Raw genomic sequence first — 20,236 nt, forward strand, 5'->3', positions numbered from 1 at the left:
GTCCAGGGTGAACCCTGACCTGCAGCTCCAGCTACCCTGCGACCCTGACCTGAAGAAGTGGTTAGAAAATGGGGGGCAGTGTTTTCTCTTCTGTCCCCACTGACCCAGCAATTACTTTACTGGCCTCAATGATTCACACGACAAGGCAAAATCCTTTCCTCCAGCCCTCTGATAGGGTTCCAAGGTAAATGCATTTAATTCAAGTCCTATCTTGTTAACTTTATGATTGTAAAAGGCAACTGAATGTGATAAAATTCTAATATAAAGACTTGAGAAAAACAATCAATGGCTCCTACGTTCTGTACAGCTGAAGCATGTCGGCCTATTGTTAGGGAGCCACTCGGGCTGGTTACACATTACCTTGACAGGTAAGTTACTGATCTTTTGCAAACTGAGCACAGAGTAGGTACACACCCAGCGACAGGCTCCGCGGTCGGAAGCAGTTTAAAAACTCGACCATCGCTTTGCAGAAGGAAGCCCTTGATACGTTGTGCCTCGCCGCCCCAGTACTCTCACAAACATCCCAGTCGAGCTGTTATTCCGCAACTTCCAAACCTCTTCAGAGAAAACTGACTGCCCTCCTCCTTCCCGGCAGACAGCGGCCGCGGCTCCGCCACAGAAGGACCTTTTCTCCTTTAAGAAGGAGGGTTTTAAAAAGCCACTCAGTCAACGTGACTTATTTAGGAAGTGAAGTTACTCCAGCTACAGTAGTTAATCACCGGATTATGTGAGCTAAACAGCCGAGGCTGTTGACACAAATGTCAGGCTGTGGAGCAGGCAGAAAGGTAAGGCAGTCGGTGTTTTCTTATCTTACTAAAATGCAAAAGGACGTGCAAAGTTGCACCGACGTTTATTAGAAACCTTGATGAAGGAGGTTGTTACGCAACCGACGAGATTAAACATTTATCACAGGTCACTGCAAAAGCGAATACATAATGGGTACAGTATTATGATTCTGATCAGAAGAAATTATGGTTTAACCTCGTATTAAAGGCTAGTTGTAGTTTGGTATATTTCAGAACATTAGAGGGACCTTCGCATGCAGTGAATTGGTTATTTACATGTTACTGGTTAAGAATTGTGGTTCTACATGAAGAGGAAAATCAGCAAATAGTCCTGGTGTGTTTTGCGCTTCTGGTTTAAAACCAATTCAAAAACAAGTGCAGAACAGGAGACGTGTACCACCAGACTCCCCTGATGGTGCTGTTCTGGCGTGCGTCCGCCTCCCGGACGGGCTGGGAAATACTCTGAGATACCGTATGTAAGCGTGAACGTGTTTGTTTTTTTACAGGACATAACCGGTGTCGCTTTGATGGGCACATGACAGCGCAGTAAGACAAGTGGGGAACCGTGGAAACAGCAGTTAACAATGCCCGTGAAGTCGGGGATGTGGGCTTCAGCCGGTCTCCTGGGGCTGGTCTTGGGGGGCATCCCGCTGCCCCTTGTGCTGTGCGCGTCTCTGGAGCCCGAGGCTGTGCAGGAGCTGTTCACATATGGCTCCCTTACAAACCGCACCAGACCCGGGACTAACTTCCAAGTGCAGCGCAGCCTTACCGCAGGACCGAAAGGAGCCGCAGACGAGGTAAGTCATATGACTTCAGCTCGGTGAAGAGAAGTTTTTTTTTTCCCCATTTGAAGCTAAAACTTTGTCTCCTTAATTTTGCGCTTGCTTAAGGCTTTTTGTTTTCTACTGATAAACCAGTGTGTGGTATTGGGGAAGCTTCACGTTTTTAAAAACAAAAATATTTTAACGGGTTGGTCCATCACTAATCAGCGACTAGTGCTTAGTCGCACCGCTTTTAATTCGCTACAGTGCTTACTGTGTGCACCCAGTTTCATCCCAAATCAAGAAGGTGTTCCCCTGAGATTATTACTTTAAACTAAAGTTGTTACTGTAAACTAAAAATGTTAGCCTTTATGGCTGCGGTTTCATGATTTCGATTTTAATATGTTTTGCTGTCATTTACGTCTTTTCTAATGTTCGCTCCGAGTATTTGTCCATGTTTCTGTTGGAACAGCGTTACTACTGTGTAAATGGAAAAAAAAATGTCGAGATTATGAAAGTGTGAAGAGGAAGCTTTTTAGTCTTGCGCAAGCCTGAAAAGCCCTTTGGAAATAAAATCTTAAATGCATGTTAACCTAAAATACTTCCCCAGTTTACTTCCTCTGTTTCAGCTGTGTGGAAACCTTTCACTTTCCTGAGACAGCAGTGGTCATTCCAACAGTCACGCTTGGTAACAGTTTTAGGAAAACATTAAGTAGGGGATCATGTAGAATAAATACGAGAAAAATCTGTTTTCAAGCTTTAAAACCAAAGGCAGGCCTGTGCTACAGGGCAGCAGATCCCTGGTCTACTCAACCAAGGCATTTCAATGAACTAGCCTAAACCTGCTTCTGGAGTGAGTGTTGACACAAGCTATGAAGAACCTGATTTTGTAAGAATTCGTTGCAGAGAGGAACAGCAAAAAGTCCAATCGTACATGACCTAAATCATTGCATTTCCTTAAATACCAGTTGTAGGAAGTAGCTGATTAAATAAAGTACCGCAAAGATAAAGATAGAAAGACTGAACATCTTAGTCGCTCTCGTGTTTAGAAGTGAAGTTGTACTGCGCAGTGACAGAAGAGGGAGGTCTTTGCCCTACCCTTGCCCACAGTGTTTTGGTTCCCGGGGGTTATCTGTAGTTGATGCATTTTAACACCAGAGTGTCACACAGGGTGAAAGCATACCGTTTCTTCAGCCAAAAACCTATTTACAGTACCAGTGACATTTTCCATCATAGTGTCTCTGACAAATGTCTGAAACATGGCTCAGATATGTTTGTGGCTGGATCAGTGGCACAGTGGTTAGCAATGCCGCCTTGCAGTACCGGGGCCCTGGGTTCAGTTCCTGGGGTGCTGTCTGTGTGGAGCTTGCATGTTCTCCTTTTGCGTGTGTGCTGGCAGGTTAATTGGATTCTGTCGGAGTCTGGCCCTGGCGTGAGTGTGTGCGTGTCTGCATGTGTCTCCCCAGTGGTGATGCCCTGGGTGCTTGGTGTCCTGTCCAAGGTGTACCCTGCCGTGTGCCCGTTGCTTGCCAGACTAGACTCCAGATCCCCCGGGCTGGGTGAAGCCGTTAGGATGTGGCGGAAATGGAGGAACGTAGCCATTCAATGTATTTGATAAGCTTTGGCATGTGTGATTCTTGAATGTAGAACTGTAAGTTCACAATGATTTACAGGTGTGGTTGCTTAAATTACCTAAATGCAATTTTTAAAAGCCTCGTCTGTGGAATAACCTGAGAAAAAAGGCAAGTGATCCAGTTATGTGTTGAAATGGAACAACTTGCAACCCTCAACACTTACAATTTGACACTTTGGGAACAAGATGGGTTACAGCACACCTTGGAATATTTTGAATCTTTTACACTAGCAGTTTAAAACCTCTGATGGGACTAGCAGGGGCAGTTTGAGTGATGTCTCAAAGGTTGAATATTTTCTTCTAACCTCAGGGATGGGTTAGTGTAAGGCTGGTCACTCAAGGCACGTCCTGTTCTGCGTGTGTCTGCAGTGTCGCCTTGTGATGAATCAGTCAGTGGAGCGACGATGCACGTTTGTCCAGAGCACCCCAGACTGCAGCCAAGACGACGGCTTCATCGACTACCTGCAGGGGGTCTTCTGCCATTTCCAACCCCAGCTCTTGCCTCTCGCCATCCTGCTCGATGTGAGTGTGCATCTTGCTTCGTTCTTCTACTGACCCAGTCGGGGCTTTTGGAAGGTCACACAGAGGAGAGAGAGGACATTGTCATTGTGCGTCTCTTTTTCTGCAGGTTTTCTGGCTGTTGTTTCTGTTCATGGCCCTGGGAATCACTGCTTCCAAATTGTAAGTCACTATTTCACCTTGCAGAGAAACCCTAGAACTTGCACACTTTCTTGTGCTCTAAATATACAAGTAAAACAAGTGCAATGAAAAACATTTTAAGATCAATCTGTTGCACAGATCCAGTCCTGAAAGGCCACAGTCTGTGCAGGTTTCATTCTGCCTCAGCTCTTAATGACCCACCTGAGCTAACTGCTATCTTCACTGGAACAATATAACACTTCACAGAGGTCTTCAGAGGTTGAGGTTTTAAAGAGATCTAGAAAACCTGCCCAAAGTACTGGAATTGTGCACCAGTGTGCCATCATCATTCATGTAACCTGTGCATACTGTAACTTAAACATTTGTCACTACCTTCCAAAGTTAAATTGGTGGAGGTTTGCAGATTTTGCAGTACTATATGCACTACAGATTAATTCATTTTCTGTACATCTATGTACAGTGTTACATGTTCTTACTCTTCCTGTCGATCTTGCTCTACATATGGAAGGACATCTGTGGGCTCTTAAATCCATCCATCTTCTACCCACTTCGTCCAGTTTAGGGTCATGGGGGAGCAGGAGCCTGGCCTGGCAAGCAACAGGCACAAGGCACGCTACGTCCTGGGTGGGACACCAGTCCATCACAGGGCACACACAGACAGAAACACACACACACTCACACCAGGGCCAGTTTTTCCCCAGTATGTTTTGGACTGTGGGAGGAAGCCGGAGCACCTGGAGAAACATGTGCGAACATGTGGATTCTGTGTGTTCTCCCTGCAGAGAGCATCCCAGGTCCAGAATCGAACCCGGAGCCACGGCATGGCGAGACGGCAACAGATGGGGAGGTTGATTAGTTATGGGTCTTCTGTGGAAGTGTGCATCAGTGCGACTTACCATGCTTTTACCCACAAAGCGTCTTCATATAAATCTAGGCTGGTTCCCCAATCAGGTCCTGGAGCCCACAGTTTTTACAGGTGTCTTTAAATCAGTAGCGATCGTGGAGCTGGAAAAAGCTGTTAAATTGCTTCAGATAAGTTTCGTTGATTGTTAAATAAGGTTGTAATGAAAACCTACGGGACTGGATTTGGGAACCCCTGAACTAGGGGCTGTTTGTAATTTTTTGAACATCATGTTCCAGTTTTGAGATCCTCCTTTACAATTCTCTCAGGTAGTGTTGGAGTCCCAGCTAGTCCTTCCTTTCAACAATTGCAGAGTTTTTTTGCCCTCAGTAAAGCGCAGGGATCTGGCTTCTCATGTGATTGCTTTGAGATTAGCTTACAGAAACATCAACAGGAGGATTGTGACCTTTTGTTCCTCATCTTAGAGTTCTTCAGTGAAACGGGCAGATGGAGAATGTTTTTAGCAATGTTGATTTCGGTCAATATATTGCGTACTTGACGTTTTTATGTGTGTATGTGCCTGCTATGAGTTATAAATCTGAACCTTGTTTTAGAAGTAGGATATGTTCTTTTAATTGTATACATTGCTCATTAACATGAAACTGAAGGACATTGATCAGAGCCCAGTTACAGTATTTCTGCAAAACACTGGGTTGCAGCAAAATATGTTTAATTTCAACATTAAACAAACTTACAGCTTAACCTTCCCCGTCTTTTATTTAAAAATTTTAGATAATTCTAAACTATTGTGTTTAGACTTAATCAGTGAGGCAGTATCCATATCCTGTTTGGCATTTCAAGCAAGAATTCTGCAACAAGGCACCTGTTAGCCCAACAGATGTGCTAGCACTATTGCCCAATGTGCTCAAGATCTAGTTCTAAAGGAGTGCTGTGTACACAAAGACCCAGCTAGGCAAACACAATTGTGGCAACATAGCACAAATGCTGCCGTTCAGTCCAGTGTTCTGTGGCAATGCTTATCTGGAGATTCCAGGGGATGTTGTCAGACCACCCTCGCAGTGTTGCCACAGCCACGGTGCAGCATTAGACAAGAACCCGTCACTGCAGCAGTTATCTTGGAGATTTTGTAACATACTGTACACATCATCACCATACTGGAGTAAACAGCCCCAAGTCACTTCTAGAAATGCAATATAGATCTAAATATAGATCTGTTATAAGTGCTACAACCTCACTATACCGAACCCTGAATCCATGAATCTTTTTCTGTCTTCATACAGCACGTTGGGTAATACAGTTTTGTTTTAATGGCCCTGAAAGCAGAAGTGGAAGCTCCTTTCCCAGAAGTTGAGGCCTCTGCATATCATTTGGTTGTTGAATCAGCGGTCTGATACTCTGCTGTATTTTGTAATTTGGCTGTATTTTGTTTTTTGGTGAAATGCAGGAAATAGCTGTAAGGCCCGACTGTCCTTTTGGCCTTTGAATTGTGATGCAGTAAGTAAAAGAAAATTAGCTGAACACCATTTTTGACAACCAATGTGCCAAAAGGCACCTGGAGGTATATAAAATAGTGATCAGTGTGCTGAAGAACCTTCGTGCCACTCTTTTCTTCTCGGAGTGAAGATGACAAATTCTTTCCTTTGTGCAGTTTGTGATGTTGGCGTGTTTGTTGTATTCCTTTATTGTGTCTGGTACAGTGGCTATCAAAAATATTCACCCTCCCTTGGACTTTTTTACATTATATTGTGTTTATTATCGAACCATAATGTATTTCACTGGGATTTTTGCCATTGATTGCCAGAAAACGCTCAAAGATCTACAGATCCTCCTAAATTAAATACAAATATGAAACAGAAAATAATTGATTGCATGAGTATTCACCTCCTTTTACTATGACACACCTAAGGAGGCTCTGGTGCAACCAAATGTCTTTAGAAGCAACGCAGTTTATTGAATGGAGTCCACCTGTGTGCAGTTAGGGTGCTTCAGAATAAATTGAGGTCCAAGGGGGGGTGGCTACTTTAGATATCTGCTGTACTGTAAGTCAAATGAGAAGAGTTCTTATTTACAAAGACAACCTGCAGACCAGTTTCTACAGCCAAGCATTTTGTTGGAGCAAATTGAATGACGTTCTACAGCAGCATCCTGCTGCAATGTGAACCCCGTTCTTGTTCTGCTACTCTTGTTCTGCTCAACAGTACACCTAAAGTGCAGTTAAGGCCATTTAGATGGATGGCTAAACCATTTTCAAGCTGCTTCATCCAGTTCAGGGTTGTGGGGGAGCTGGAGCCTAGACTTGTGAGCTGTGGGTCCACCCTGGATGGGACGCCAGTCATTCACAGGGCACACAGACACAGACAGGAGAGCACGGGGAGAAGATAGCAGCACCCCAGGGCCCGAGCTCTGTAAGGCAGCAAGGGTAGCCACTGTGTCACCATGCTCACCTTGATGTCTACGTGGCGATCTGTGTAAAAGAAACATGTATCCAATGAGTAAAACAAGCTCACTTTTTAGTCTGAAAGCTTGTATGACTTCATTGAAAAGCCCTTACGAAAAAAAGTCTACAGTTTCGTGTATCATTGTTAAACCTTTATCGAAGTGTTTCTCCGTACAGTTCAAAAATAACTCAAAGGTTAGCTGCGCTACTTGGTTTGTGATTGTCACTGTGTCTTTGAGTATGTGGTTTTCCCTTGCTGACTTTTTTCATGCCTTGTGAATCTGATCTGGTTTTTGGTGACTAACCGCTGCCTCCTTTTCTTAATGACTCGTGTGCTCGCTGTCATGTGTTTGGAAAGCAGGGCTGCCTTGCACATCTACAGCCTCAGAACACCTCTGTTCCTACCTAGACAGGCGCAGTTGTTTGACTCTCCTGTTTAACGATGGCTTTGTCTCCGTTTCTCTCTGCAGTTTCTGTCCAAACCTGTCTGCTATCTCCACCAGCCTCAGACTGACCCACAACGTGGCTGTATCCTTTTCCTGTTCACTGGGCCCTGCACTGACTCATCTCGCACTTGGTATACTTCTGTTACACTAGCTGTGGAAACAACTGTTATGCTAACTGTCATGTGGGCTTATAAAACATGATTCCTATTTCTAATGTCATTTATTTTCAAAACTGCCTTAATTCAGTCACTAGTCATATTTAGACACCTTTAGACCACCAGTGTTGCCTCTCACTTTTCTAAAAGTGTCTGGAAAAAATTGTAGCTGAAGATCTTTATTGAAAAATAATGAGTTTTTATCATTAACACTTCTTGAGTTTATAATAAAGGTGCCTTTTCGTTGCAAACATCACTTTTTAATATGAGAGGAAGTTACAAACATAGTACTGCTTGAATAATTTCCTGCTGTACACTAGTGCTGACTTCATATTGCAGAGTCAAGGGCAATGGATTCTCTTTCTACATCAACATGAGTGTGAACTGCATGTATCGTGCCACACTAATACTGCTTCCCTGCCAGTGAATTACAGTGCTCAGTTTGGCACTGATTGTCCTTGTGCAAGCCAGACAGGTGGGAGTGTTGGGTTTCATGTGCATCTTGGTTCTGTCCTTGACCTGTTTCCATGCAGGGTGTGACCTTCCTTGCATTTGGAAATGGTGCTCCAGATGTGTTCAGTGCAGTGGCTGCTTTCACCCATCCTCGGACTGCAGGCCTGGCTATCGGGGCTCTCTTTGGTGAGATTTGAGGGGGATTTTACACTCTCAAGTGGGAAGGATTCATGTCCTTGGCATTTTCCTATTTAAATTTTTCTGCATGCTTGTCCCTACTTTTTCTGCTTTCTGATTTTATTATACTGGCTTTCTGTAGTATACCGCTGCTGCAGAGAGTACGAGCAGCAGTCTGTTTTCATTGCATTGACCCAGGTGCTGGGCAGGAGGCAGATGCGATGGGGAAAAACTGCACAGCTGTGCGCTGACTAGGGCCACGCCCAGCGCTGCATGCAGACGGGTGAAGCTGTGCAGTACTGTGTGCACACAGGGGAGACACTCCAGTCTGTGGTCAGGCAGGCGAGGGTCAGATCCAGGAAACATGGCGAAACGCAGCTCGTAGCCAAAGGGAAAATTCCGAAGAAGCTGTCAAAATAACAAGCAGGCTCAGAGGCCGTCACAAGCCAAGGGGTGGTCTGAGAAGGAAGTTGAGACGAGCAATAACAGTTCAAGTAGAAGAGATAATGGGACACTACAAGCAGGATTAAGAACAGGATGTGAAGTATGATATCGGGGAAATAACAGGAAAAGACATTAAATGAATTTGTATTCAGAAAAAGATTGTGCTGTGCTCACTTCTTCAGCCATCTGAAAGTGTAAACGTTAGTTCCAGGAACAGTTAGCGGAGAGTAAAAAGTCACAGTACCCACAGTTAGTAAAAGAAGTGGATCAAGCCTGAGAGTGTGGCTTCCCAGGGGTCTTCCTCTTACACACGAGGTTGCTTTCCAGGGTAGGACTGGGATGCTGGTCCCCTGTTTCTTTCCTAGGGCTGGAAACTCGTTTTCATAACGTGACGCAGTTTATTTCGAACAAACATACTGAAATTGCCCCAAATCGCCTTTTTCTGACCGGCTCCAGTGAACTGGTGTGAGGCCGTCTAGATTCACACCCGATACCGATCTGTCACTCTGCAATAGTCCCTGAGCCTCTTGCCTGCGAGAAGACGAGGAAGGTGAAGAAAGAAAAATAAAGTTAATAAACTTGAAGAGATTCTGAAAGTGTCAGCAGGGTAATTCCATCTTCCACCTCCTCAATAGAAGCAGACTCTTGACTCAGATGGAAGCTGGGGTTTTGGTTCCGTTCCACAGCACGGACTCGGCGTGCTTTGCTCAGTGTCCAGCCTGCGGTCAGGATCAGACACCAGTGATTAGAGCAGACAGCCGTGTAGTGGGTGTGTCTCTTGGCTGACGTGCGCTCCGCCCCCCCAGGTGCTGGGATCTTCGTGACCACTGTGGTGGCCGGCAGTGTGGCGCTGGTCAAGCCCTTCACCGTGGCTTCCCGGCCCTTCCTGCGCGATGTGGTCTTCTACATGGTGGCCGTCTTCTGGACCTTCCTCATCCTCTTCCGGGGCAGAATCTCCCTGGGAGAGTCGCTGGGTGAGCTTGCCCTGCTGGGAGAGCAGCAAGGCTGGGGCGTGAGGCTGGGGACGGTGGATGTTGTGAAGGTTTACTGATCTGTCCTTTGCCTGTGGGAGAAGGAGGTTTGTCCGTCCTTCAGTCTTCTAACTGCTTTATCCAAGCAATGGGCACAAGACCCTGAACGAAATGGCAGTCCATGGCAGGACACACACACACACACACACACACACACACACACACACACACACACACACTGTCAAACCAGGGCCCATATTCCCAGAAGCCAGTTAACCAGCCAGCATGTCTCTGGACTGTGGGAGGAAACTGGAGCACCAGGAGGAAACGCGTAGAGACACGGGAGAACAGACAAACTCCACACAGACCGTACCCCGGGTCCAGAAATCAAACCCAGAGTTGAGAGGCACAACACTAGCCACTGTGCCATCATGCCACCCATAAAAGTATTCAATGAATTATAAATGTGTAAATCCCAAAGGGAAATGTAAATCATTGTATAACTTTTGTATATTATGCTTACTTTGACTTTGGTGGTACCATATGCTTATAGTCCCAATTTTAACACCATAGAAGTTGGTTGGTTGCAACTGACATGCAGTTACAGTATGTTGTGTCAGATGTTCTACTTGCTGCTGTTGGATATCCTATGGAAGCGAGATATTTATTTTCATAGGTTACTGTACCCTTCTTGACTATTTTAGGAAAATAGGACAAGACTGTGGTGTTTCTCAGTAAGGTTTTAGTTTGCCATGATGGGTTGTGTCCTCCTCCAGGTTACCTGAGCTTGTATCTGGTGTACGTCTTCACGGTCATCGTCAGTGCTTACATCTACAACCGGCAGAAACAGCGCCTGAACGGCCCTCTGCAGAACGGCACCCCTGGACCAGGTGAGGCTGAGGAGGCACAGGCCCAGAGGTCCGTCTTGGCAGAGTCCGCTTCCTAGAGATTCAGCGCATGAAGGTTCAAGGCAGGGTCATGCAAAAGATAATGCAATAGAGTTTTAATTAGAGTAAAAGCATTTTACTCAAAGTTGATTTGTAATGTGTAGAACTGGTTATCTCTTTAATTTTAATCAGTCAGTTTTTTCTTTTTGTGAGAGAACATTTTCCGCCTGGTGTTCCCAGATCTGCACAGACTTCCATTCCCGTTGAGAAAAATTATCTCAATCTTTAGCTCTTAACCGTCCCTAAATGGCATAAATAAAGTGTATTTTAATCTGGTTTATTTCTAGTGGCTTCTTTATATTGGTGGATGTTCTCTGATTTAAAAAAAAACAGAATTGAACCACTTTCACCATAAGAAAGACCATGTCTAAAATGAAATGAATTTTCTTAATCAGCCATCTTTTTAATGTCATTTTTAGATATCCTAATAATTGCATGAGTCTTTCTAAAGCTGGTTAGCCTGTCCAAACAACTGTATCGTGAAAAGACATGTAGCATGAGGATCAGTAACCATCCCATGGGGCCGTGAGGGGGAGTTCATGTGGAGACAGACCTGCTGCAGGTGGCTGAACAGGAAGGCAGGGTACACATGCAGGACATAGCAGACATGGCTGGAGGTTCGAGCCATCTGAGGTGTCCTGTTGTTGTCCATGAGAGAAGATTTCCTCCTCTTTATCCAGTTTGTGCCAGCTCCCATCAAAATGGGAGGCTAACTAGCTTGATGCATCCTGACATTTTGCAGCATTGCAATAAAACAGCCTTCAGTGCGGACGGACATTGACCACTAACGGTTTGTCTCGGCCTTGACAGATCTGGTGTCTGATTCCGATGAAGAGATTCCCAACTTTCTCAATCAGAACATCCAGGACTGTGGTACGTTAACCATGATTCCTGCTGCCAGGAGGCCTGGGCTCCCATGCTGTCTGTGACTGTCCCGGACCCCATGTGCTTTCAGTCTTCAAAGGCAGGAATGTTTGTGCACATCTGGGTCTTTAATTTTCTCCTGACGACAGGAGAAAACCACAATATTGAAAGTTAATCAACATCTATAATTGTTTTAGATAAAGGTCCATGTAATTGTAAGGCTTTGAGAAACCGAGCTTAATATCAACAGCGTTAATATTACATTTATTCCAGCTATAGTTGCTTCTAGACAATGTTGGTGTAAAATCTTTTCTCAAAACGTGGGAAATGGTGACACTTGGTGAGTTTAAACCAGATGTTGATGAGAATTTGGATTTCATAGGTGTCCATTTACATGATGATAACTTATTGTGTGAGACTGTCTCACTTTGTGCATCCTTGTTCTATACTGATTTTTTGTCCGAAAACAAACTTGTGAAGGTTTTCTCTGTTGGTGAAAGGATGGGCAGTTAGTCCATAGTGTCTCACTGGGTTTTACTGTCTGTTTCCGTACATTTTATTCTTCTTGAATCGTATCGGTCTTCACCAGTGTGAGGCGGGTGATGCTGCGGGCCATGTGTGTGTTGAGGTACGTTTGTGTCTTTTCAGAGAACGAGTACCAGCCCCTCCTCCTCCCCTACATCGAGTCCACGAGTGACATCCTGCTCTCCTCCCTCAATCCAGTGGACAGCCGCAAGTGGAGGAGGAAGAGGTGGTACTGGAGAGCGGCCAAAGTGTTCAAGGTAGGCCGGGGGTCGCTGGCCATGCCGAGGCCTTACAGAATCGACATAGACATCCTTCACGTTTCCCGATTCTGTTTTCTTCACTTTTGAATATCCTGAGATTTTGCAAAGTCTAGAAAGGTTATGTCTTAGTTTTGAACGCACCTGACTCAAGGAACATGAAGGCTGTATGGTTTTCGTGATTTACAGGTCTTTGATACTGGCTTCCTGTTGAGTGCTGATGCGGTTGTCATTGCCATGTGCCATTTGAAACTTCCTTTGTAATTGGTGTCTCTCCACCTGCTGTACTTCCTCCTCCCCTCCACTAGGTGCCGCTAGAGGTGCTGCTGCTGCTCACCGTGCCAGTGGTGGACCCCGACAAAGAAGACCGCGACTGGAAGCGGCCTCTGAACTGCCTCCACCTCGTCACGGGGCCGCTGGTTTGCGTGCTCACCTTCAAGTCGGGAGAATGTCAGTTCGCTTTCTCGGCTCTGTCCGTCCTCCCCTTCTCCATCACCGCCCCCGCACAGCGCTCTCTCTGACTCAGTCAGGCTACACTTCATGGGCCAGTGTGTCCTCCTGTTGATTTTCCCCTGTCCTCTAGCACTCGGCAGTTTTGGTGGGGCCCCTGTACAGAAGTATATACCGCTGTGTTCTGTCAGCACTGTGTTTCAGCGTTTGTGCCGCATGTCCCCACCACAGTTAAAGCGGCCACACTAAAATGTGAGGTTGCCCATTTCTTTCAGAAAGGATAAGTGCCGGTGGGATAGACAGTCGCATCGCTTAGTGTTTTCTTTGGGGCCTTTGGTGTAAGGAAAGTGGCTGGTGTTTGTGCCTGCTTCGTTGAATGTTTTTGGATGTACATTTATAGTTTCTGTGACCTGAGAGTCATCGGTTCTAGATGTCTAAATATAAAGTTGTGTGAAGGGATCTGTGTGGTTTGACACCTCCCAGCTGTGTGCGTGTGGGCTGGCCCAGCTGGCTGCTTGACAGAAGCAGCAGGGGTGCGCCTGTGGTGTCTGTCTGCTGCCGCTGGCTGTGTTGACCCTGTGGTGCGTGTTGCCTTGCAGACGGCCTGCACTACATTGAGGGAGAGTTTCCCGTGTGGGCGCTGGTCCTGCTCGTCGGCCTCTTCCTCGCTGCCATCGTCTTCTGCACCACGTCCAACCAGCAGCCCCCCAGATACCACTTCGTAAGGGCGCCTCCACGTGCTGCCGGGCGGCAGGAGTAAAATCGGGCCCATTCCCAGAGCAGTAGATCGAATCCGGCCATGACAGCTCGGAGTGTCTTCCCTAGCTGAGGCTGAATCCGTGTCAGTCTGCCCCCAGAGGGCTTCGCATTTTCTGCTCGTCTTCCAACCCCAGTCACACTTAACCAACCTAATGAAAACTGTACTGATGCTCACCGCAGTGTGAAAGAAGAATAACTGGCTGTGATTCCAGACGTCCTGATCCATACATCCCTACACCGCACGCCTGGAATGAGAGGCTGGCGGAAGGGGGCTGATCTTTGATCCTTGTGCCTGCAGCTTTTCTCCCTGCTGGGATTCGTGGTCAGTGCCATGTGGATCAACGCTGCGGCTACTGAAGTGGTCAGCCTGCTGCGCGCCGTGGGCGTGATCTTTAACCTCAGCAACACAGTCCTCGGCCTGACCCTGCTGGCCTGGGGCAACAGCATCGGAGGTACCTAACGCCCTCTCCCACCTTCCAAGACTGGGAATGAATTTGGTTGCATTTAGCTTTACACATGTCCATTCATTTCTCTGTGACTCATAAAAACCAGGCTGAAATTGGAACATAAGTGGTTGATATGAATCCAACACAGACGCAAGAGTATACAGTTTATAAGCTGCTTCATTTAAAATAAAACTTCTCATAGCCTGCCAGCAGTGCTGAGTTACTTTCTTCCTTCATGCCAGTAATCAGTTGGGTATGTAGTCCTGTGTCCAGTCTGTCCTGTGGGGTTACCTTTGGTGAGAAACATGGCAGCCAGCCAGTGAGTGGGCCTCTGGTGTCAGCAGGAGGCGAAGGGGCAGGACAGTGTGGCGATTATTCCAGAAATGAGAGTAAATTGGAGAAACTGGTGTTAGACGTGCAGAGGGTGTGGGAGGTGGGGTAAGGCGGTGACGATGGTGTCCATCTGCTTCCACAGATTGCTTCTCGGACATCACCATAGCACACCAGGGGTACCCGCGCATGGCCATCTCTGCCTGCTTCGGAGGGATCATCTTCAGTATCCTTTCATCCGCACTCGCGCTGCTCCCTGGCCATCACCTCCTCCCGGGTCACCCTCCCCTGGGTCTGGACTTGACAGCAGAGCAGGGGAGTGATAGCAGCACCGACCACAGTCACAGGGTTTTTGTAAGGCTGACTCTGATGGTAACGATTAGGCTGCAGGTGCAGGTGCAGGTTCCTGCTGCGACAGTGTTGTTGTATCCCTGAGCAAAGTGCTCATTTCTATGGTCCACCCAGCCCATACCCATGGGTACCAGCAATGTTGCGAGTACAACCGCAAAGAAGCGTTCTCCCACCCCAAGGGCACACAGGGAATTTGTCTGCTTAATGACGTGGGAACTGTCATCCGCTCCAACCTGCAAAGTGACTTGAGTGTAGACTGATCTCCTGCACGATGGGGGGATTTACTGGATGCCAGCCATTGAAAGCACTTAAACTGCAAAGATCTCGGCTCTTGAGTTCTCCACTACAGAATGCATTAGTGTGGGATGAGGCAGCAGTGAAACATCTAGACTCCTGCCAGGTGAATTCTGGAGATCGGTACTGCCCTCTCCCCAACATCCAAGTGAGTGGGGTGTGTGAGCAGAGCAGAATAGTCCTGCTCCTGGTGTAGCGTTATTTCATGCAACTTCATTCAGCCCTGTGAAGAAGTATGATGCTGGAAAGTAAAAAAGAATGTGTGCAGGAGAGATTTAGAAATAGAATTGAAAAGGCATGTTTCTGGGTCTGTGGGGAGTAAGCATGTTCACCCCGTTTTCCTCAGGTGTTCCAGTTTCCTCCTGACTTCCCAAGACACTCCACTTAAGTCACTTGGTGTCTGTAAATAGTCCAGTATGCCTGATGAACTGGTACCTTGCCCAGGACGGAGCCTTTCCATGCGCGCTGTTCCTCCTGGAGGGGCTCCCGGTTGCCTTGCCTTACCCAGAAGAAGAGGTTTTCCCATGATGGTTAGATGGCCCATCTCCGCCGGCTGGTCAAGGCTGTGTGGAGAACTTTCTCTTTAGCGTGAACCTTTAACCAGCTTCTCTCAGACATGCTGTTTGGAGTGGGACTGGGCTGTCTGGTCCAGATGCTTCACAATCATCAACCTGTCAAGGTAGGAGAGAGACCCTGCTCTTCCATTCAGTCCAGGCTGAGGATGGAACTGCATTGTTCTACCGACACTGCTCAAATCCGTTTCCTTAAAGGTTCACCTGTTGTTTCCATTTGAACTTTAAATGGTCTGCTGACCAGCTTATCCACCAAAATAAAACAAAATCCAGCAGAACAAAGGGGTTTCTGTTGGAAACTTTGCTAACCCCTCCGGAGTTAGTTCAGATGAATCATTTTACCTGCTGCTCTTCCTTTATACCTAAATGGCAGCAGGTAGTAGTTTAAGTAGAAGTAGTTTTCATGTATAAAATGGATATGAATTAATCAAAGCAAGAATAGGATAGCACTACCCATTAAAACTTTCAACTGTGTTGCAAAACATCCATCTGTTTTCCAACATCCAGTTTGGGGTCTCAGGGGAGCCAGAGCCCATCCTGACAAGCAGCGGGCGCAAGGCTCAGAACCACAGACCCGCGGTCCTGTATCCTGTCCATAGTGTGGTGCAGACAGCCCTGCGGGAGGCAGGTGGCACTCTCACGGTGGGTGTGAGTCCCTGACGCCTGTCCCCCTGTGTTCGATTGGCAGCTGGAGGCAGAGGGGCTGCTGGGATGGGAGCTGGCCGGGGCGCTGGGCCTCAGCCTGGTGTGTTCCTTCATCCTGGTCCCGCTGCAGTGCTTCCACCTGAGCCGCGTCTACGGTGTCTTCCTGCTGCTCTTCTACATGGCCTTCCTGCTGGTGGCCCTGCTCACGGAGTTCGGGGAGATCCGCCTGGGCGGCGCCTGACCCGCTCGCCGCCAGTGTCGGACCCCGTCTTCCCAGCAGAAAGACTCGGGGCGCCCCCGTCTTCATGAACTGCAGCAGTCTGGAGAACAAACCTTGCTCTGTTCATCTGGAAACTGTGCCTTTGTTCAAAGGTGAGACGCCTTGTTGTAGGTGAGGCAAATGACACACTATTGTGTTTTTAGTCTAATTATATTAAGTTTATAAGTTTATAAGTATATTAAGTTTGAGGTTGTATTAAATTATTTGATTTTACCCCTTTATTTGTTGGCGTGGAGGTCTGAGTTTTAAACGCACTACAGTCATGAACACTCTGTTTTTCTCTGACAAATGAATTGTCACACTTCAGGCCTCCATCTGTTTTGGGCCTGTACCACCGTTAAGGGCTCTTCTGATAGCTTACTGCGGTAATTGATGACTCATCTTGCAGAATTAATGGTGAGCCAGAATTTTTGCACTGGGTCATGTGTGAGTACTGAGAGCCTTAGAAAGCTGCTTTTAGTTATTTTGAATAAAATTTATTCACGGTTATGACTACAGTCAAAACTCAATTAGGTGTCTGTAGTGTCTTCGTCCATTGTTACAGCTCAGTGCCTTTTATCTGTGGATCCAACTCTGTACGGCACTGTCTCGATTGTGTTGCATTAACACTGGCCCTGAGCGAACTCCAGGGCGAAAATGAATTCATTACTGCAGTTGAGCATTTTCTCAGAACATTCAGCCAGCTCTGTGCGGTATATTGCAGTTGTCACCTGATGTTCAGGTGCTGTTAAAACCATTTGCCTCAAGTCTTGCTTTCTGAGCTTCACTATTCTGTCAGGCTGTAGAGCTGGAAATCCTTTTTGGATGGAGTTACCAGTTACATAAACTAGACTGGAACGTAATTTGGGGAACACTTTATGGACTTCCCTCATTTTGGTTTCTGTATTTCAGGTGCCAATTTCTCTAACACCAGCCACAGACCAAACATTCAGTCACGTCTAACTTGGCACCAATACTAAAGATTCACATACTACAGCAGCTCAGATAATGTGAATATATGAGTCTCTAAAATATCTAAATGTGTCTTGATATGAAGAAATACCCCTACATTACAATTAGAAGAAAATGTTAGAAGTTTTGTTTTTGCATGAAGACGTTCATTTTATAAAAATGGCATGTTGAATTTAATGGTGACTGAGAGCTTTTGTACATGTGTGGGTTTTCCTGGCTGTCTTCCTTCACGGTCCATCTGAGACTGAGTGTGAGTTGGACTTGGTGATGATCAGAGCTAGTTCAGCACTTCTGATCTCTTTTCTGTTGACAGTGCAGTGCACGTTGGATTCGTCTGTGTTGCAGAGGTTCTGAGGAGCCTGTACAGAACGCAGGGGCGTGAATACTTTTCTACTTGAGCTGCAGACTCGGGCACAAAGCCTTTGAGAGAAGTTGCTCAGAGTTAGCACACCTCGACAGAGCGATCGCAGAGCAGAAGGGTAGGAGCGAGTTGTGTGGGCTGGCTGAGAAACAAGCAGAAAGTGCCTCTAAACCTGCAACTGGCACAACCACACGACTTACAAAATCACCGCAAGGTGTTACAAAAGAACCATTTGCTTTACAGAAATGCTCATCAAACCCATGTGGAAGCATACTGCAGTAAGCACAGTGCTTTGGCCAATTTCCTTACTTTCATTTGCTTTACGTTTTACTGGTTTGTGCCATTTTCTACCATGCCTTTTATTTGCTTGGCAGTGTTTTCAGTAGGGTAAACCACAGCAAACATTTGTAACACTGCATTCAGTATTTGGAGTGAATGAGGGTGCAGATATATTGAGTACGTGTACAGGGTAAAAGGCTGTCTTTGTTTAGTGGAATGGTGCTGACGTCTACAGTAGCTACACCACACGTTTGTTCAGTGCTGTGGTCTTCCTGTGTGGCTGTACTCATTGCTTCTTGTATGATGAGTGGTAAAGATGCTGGAAAAGGCTGGCCTCTGCTCACACACGTTCGTCTTGGGTGCGTTTGTGGTGGATTTTTCTTTGCGCTCAGTAGGACTTCAGCTTATAGTATCGATTCATGTATAGTAAGGCACACTGTTATACCCACTGTGCGTTTTACTGTGGTGTTGTGTAGGAACATCACTTTTCTTAAATCCATGCATCCTTATCTAAAACCCTCTGGTTTGGAGTGTCGTCTCGTGTTGTTAAAGAGGAAGATGCTGGCGGACTTTTGGTGTTGTCATTGGTACAGAAAACAACCTTCTGTCAAGGTTTCTTATTTTGAATAAGGTAGGGGTCTGTATCAGCTGAGCTACTGCTCTGTGACTTCCTGTCACAAAGCTAAGTCATGGACTGTGTGCTTGAAAAAGCCCTGCCGGGATATAAGCAGTCACCAGACTGCATGTGAAGGCTTTCTTTCTATGCCTCCCTTCCATGCCTTTAGTTACTCTTTCTTTGGTGGTTTCTCCATTAGATGGTAAGAAATCTTTCATATTCTGTCCTTGCACATTGTGTATAAAGCCAGTTCACTTTTGTCTTCTTTTTGCTGTTCTTCCTAGCAGCTTGACTGGCCTAGCTGGCTTAACTCACTCCTTTCTGGAGTCCAGCTGGAAACGAAAGCCAAGTTTTAAGTTGCATGGTGTGGTCTGAACGTGCTGGGAGACATTCCTCTGAACTCACACACGTTTTGTTTGATGGGGGAAAAAGGGGTTTAATTTCCCCCAAGCAGGGGTGAATTAAAAATAAGATGAGAAGACACATGCCTGGACAAAAAATTATATATTTTTTTACAAAAAAACATTGATGTAGTTTTATTTTTTTTAATTGATATACTGTGGCTATCTGTTTTGATCAAGCTAAGAGATCAGAATTGAAAGTTTGACCATTTCTTCACAGGGTTAATGCCTTTTGATTTGTTTTAAATGCTTTTATCCTAGGAGAGATGACGTGAATACCAGAGCTACATGAAGTCATTATTCAGATTATCTTAACAGGGCAGAGTTCAGAATTGAGTATGTGGAAATTATTCTAGAACTCTTCGTGTTATTGTGTACTAGAACAGTATTTAGGTCACTGGGTGTACAGTAGGCGACGGTTGTTCCAAAGAGTTACTGCCTTTTTTCTACATTCTGTTCATGAGGTAGAACAATGAAATCTGAAAACATTCTGCTGCGAATCCTTAACCCTTCACAGAGTGAATCATCTTTCTTTTTCTTATTTTAAGTGTTAATCAGCATTCTTTCAACACAAAATAAACCAAAAATCTGAATAAATACTTGGACCGTGCATCTCAAATGAAATTAGTGCATTTTGCCATTCCAAGATATTTAATCCAGCCATTCTTTGCACTTGTTAATACTAGTTCTGATCCTGTTCAGTTCCTTTTTGGACCTGTGTTTTTCCCTGCTGCCCCATGTAGATTGTAAGTAATGAAATACATATTTCTGTGTTTTTTTTTTAAAGGATGTAACATTGCACACTTTTCTACTGCTTGATTTTGTTACCAGATTCACATGCCTAATTTGGTTTTTACCTTTTTGTACTCTCAGGAGCTGAACAGGTATACTGTAGCTATACTTACTGTTCATCTGCAGCACGGGATTTAGAACTGTGTGGAACTATTTGATAACCCCGACTTGGGTTTGTTTGAAGCTGTTGATTGGGATTAAGGTCCTTGTATTGATTTGATTGAGTTAATTGCTGTTTTCAATCAATTGAAATTTGGCATTTTAAATGTTTTGCACAAAATGTGAATTAAATAAAACCTTAAAATATACATTACAAATATTTTATTTGTCTC

The 20,236-nt window shown here is 45.7% G+C and overlaps 1 protein-coding gene across 1 annotated transcript; it reads left to right on the forward strand.

Annotated features, from left to right (window-relative positions):
• Positions 1 to 430: 430 nt before the first annotated feature.
• On the forward strand, positions 431 to 17,632 carry slc8b1 (solute carrier family 8 member B1). The gene is made up of 16 exons (XM_006640468.3): positions 431 to 785; positions 1,292 to 1,582; positions 3,549 to 3,701; positions 3,808 to 3,860; positions 7,609 to 7,666; positions 8,273 to 8,378; positions 9,620 to 9,787; positions 10,561 to 10,674; positions 11,542 to 11,604; positions 12,244 to 12,377; positions 12,686 to 12,827; positions 13,427 to 13,548; positions 13,885 to 14,038; positions 14,508 to 14,588; positions 15,622 to 15,686; positions 16,268 to 17,632. Exons 2-16 carry the CDS (start codon positions 1,370 to 1,372, stop codon positions 16,463 to 16,465), a joined length of 1,824 nt encoding a protein of 607 aa, XP_006640531.2. The 5' UTR covers positions 431 to 785; positions 1,292 to 1,369; the 3' UTR covers positions 16,466 to 17,632.
• Positions 17,633 to 20,236: the final 2,604 nt, after the last annotated feature.

This window comes from Lepisosteus oculatus, chromosome 22, assembly GCF_040954835.1.
Source record: "Lepisosteus oculatus isolate fLepOcu1 chromosome 22, fLepOcu1.hap2, whole genome shotgun sequence".
In the NCBI taxonomy this organism is placed as follows: domain Eukaryota; kingdom Metazoa; phylum Chordata; class Actinopteri; order Semionotiformes; family Lepisosteidae; genus Lepisosteus; species Lepisosteus oculatus.

Excerpts from the sequence above, each read along its gene's own strand:
- slc8b1 (XM_006640468.3), top strand. The coding sequence starts at position 1,370 with ATGCCCGTGAAGTCGGGGATGTGGGCTTCAGCCGGTCTCCTGGGGCTG. Across the intron at positions 10,675-11,541 it reads GAACGGCACCCCTGGACCAG|ATCTGGTGTCTGATTCCGAT; the intron begins GTGAGGCTGAGG and ends CGGCCTTGACAG. Across the intron at positions 12,828-13,426 it reads CACCTTCAAGTCGGGAGAAT|ACGGCCTGCACTACATTGAG; the intron begins GTCAGTTCGCTT and ends GTTGCCTTGCAG.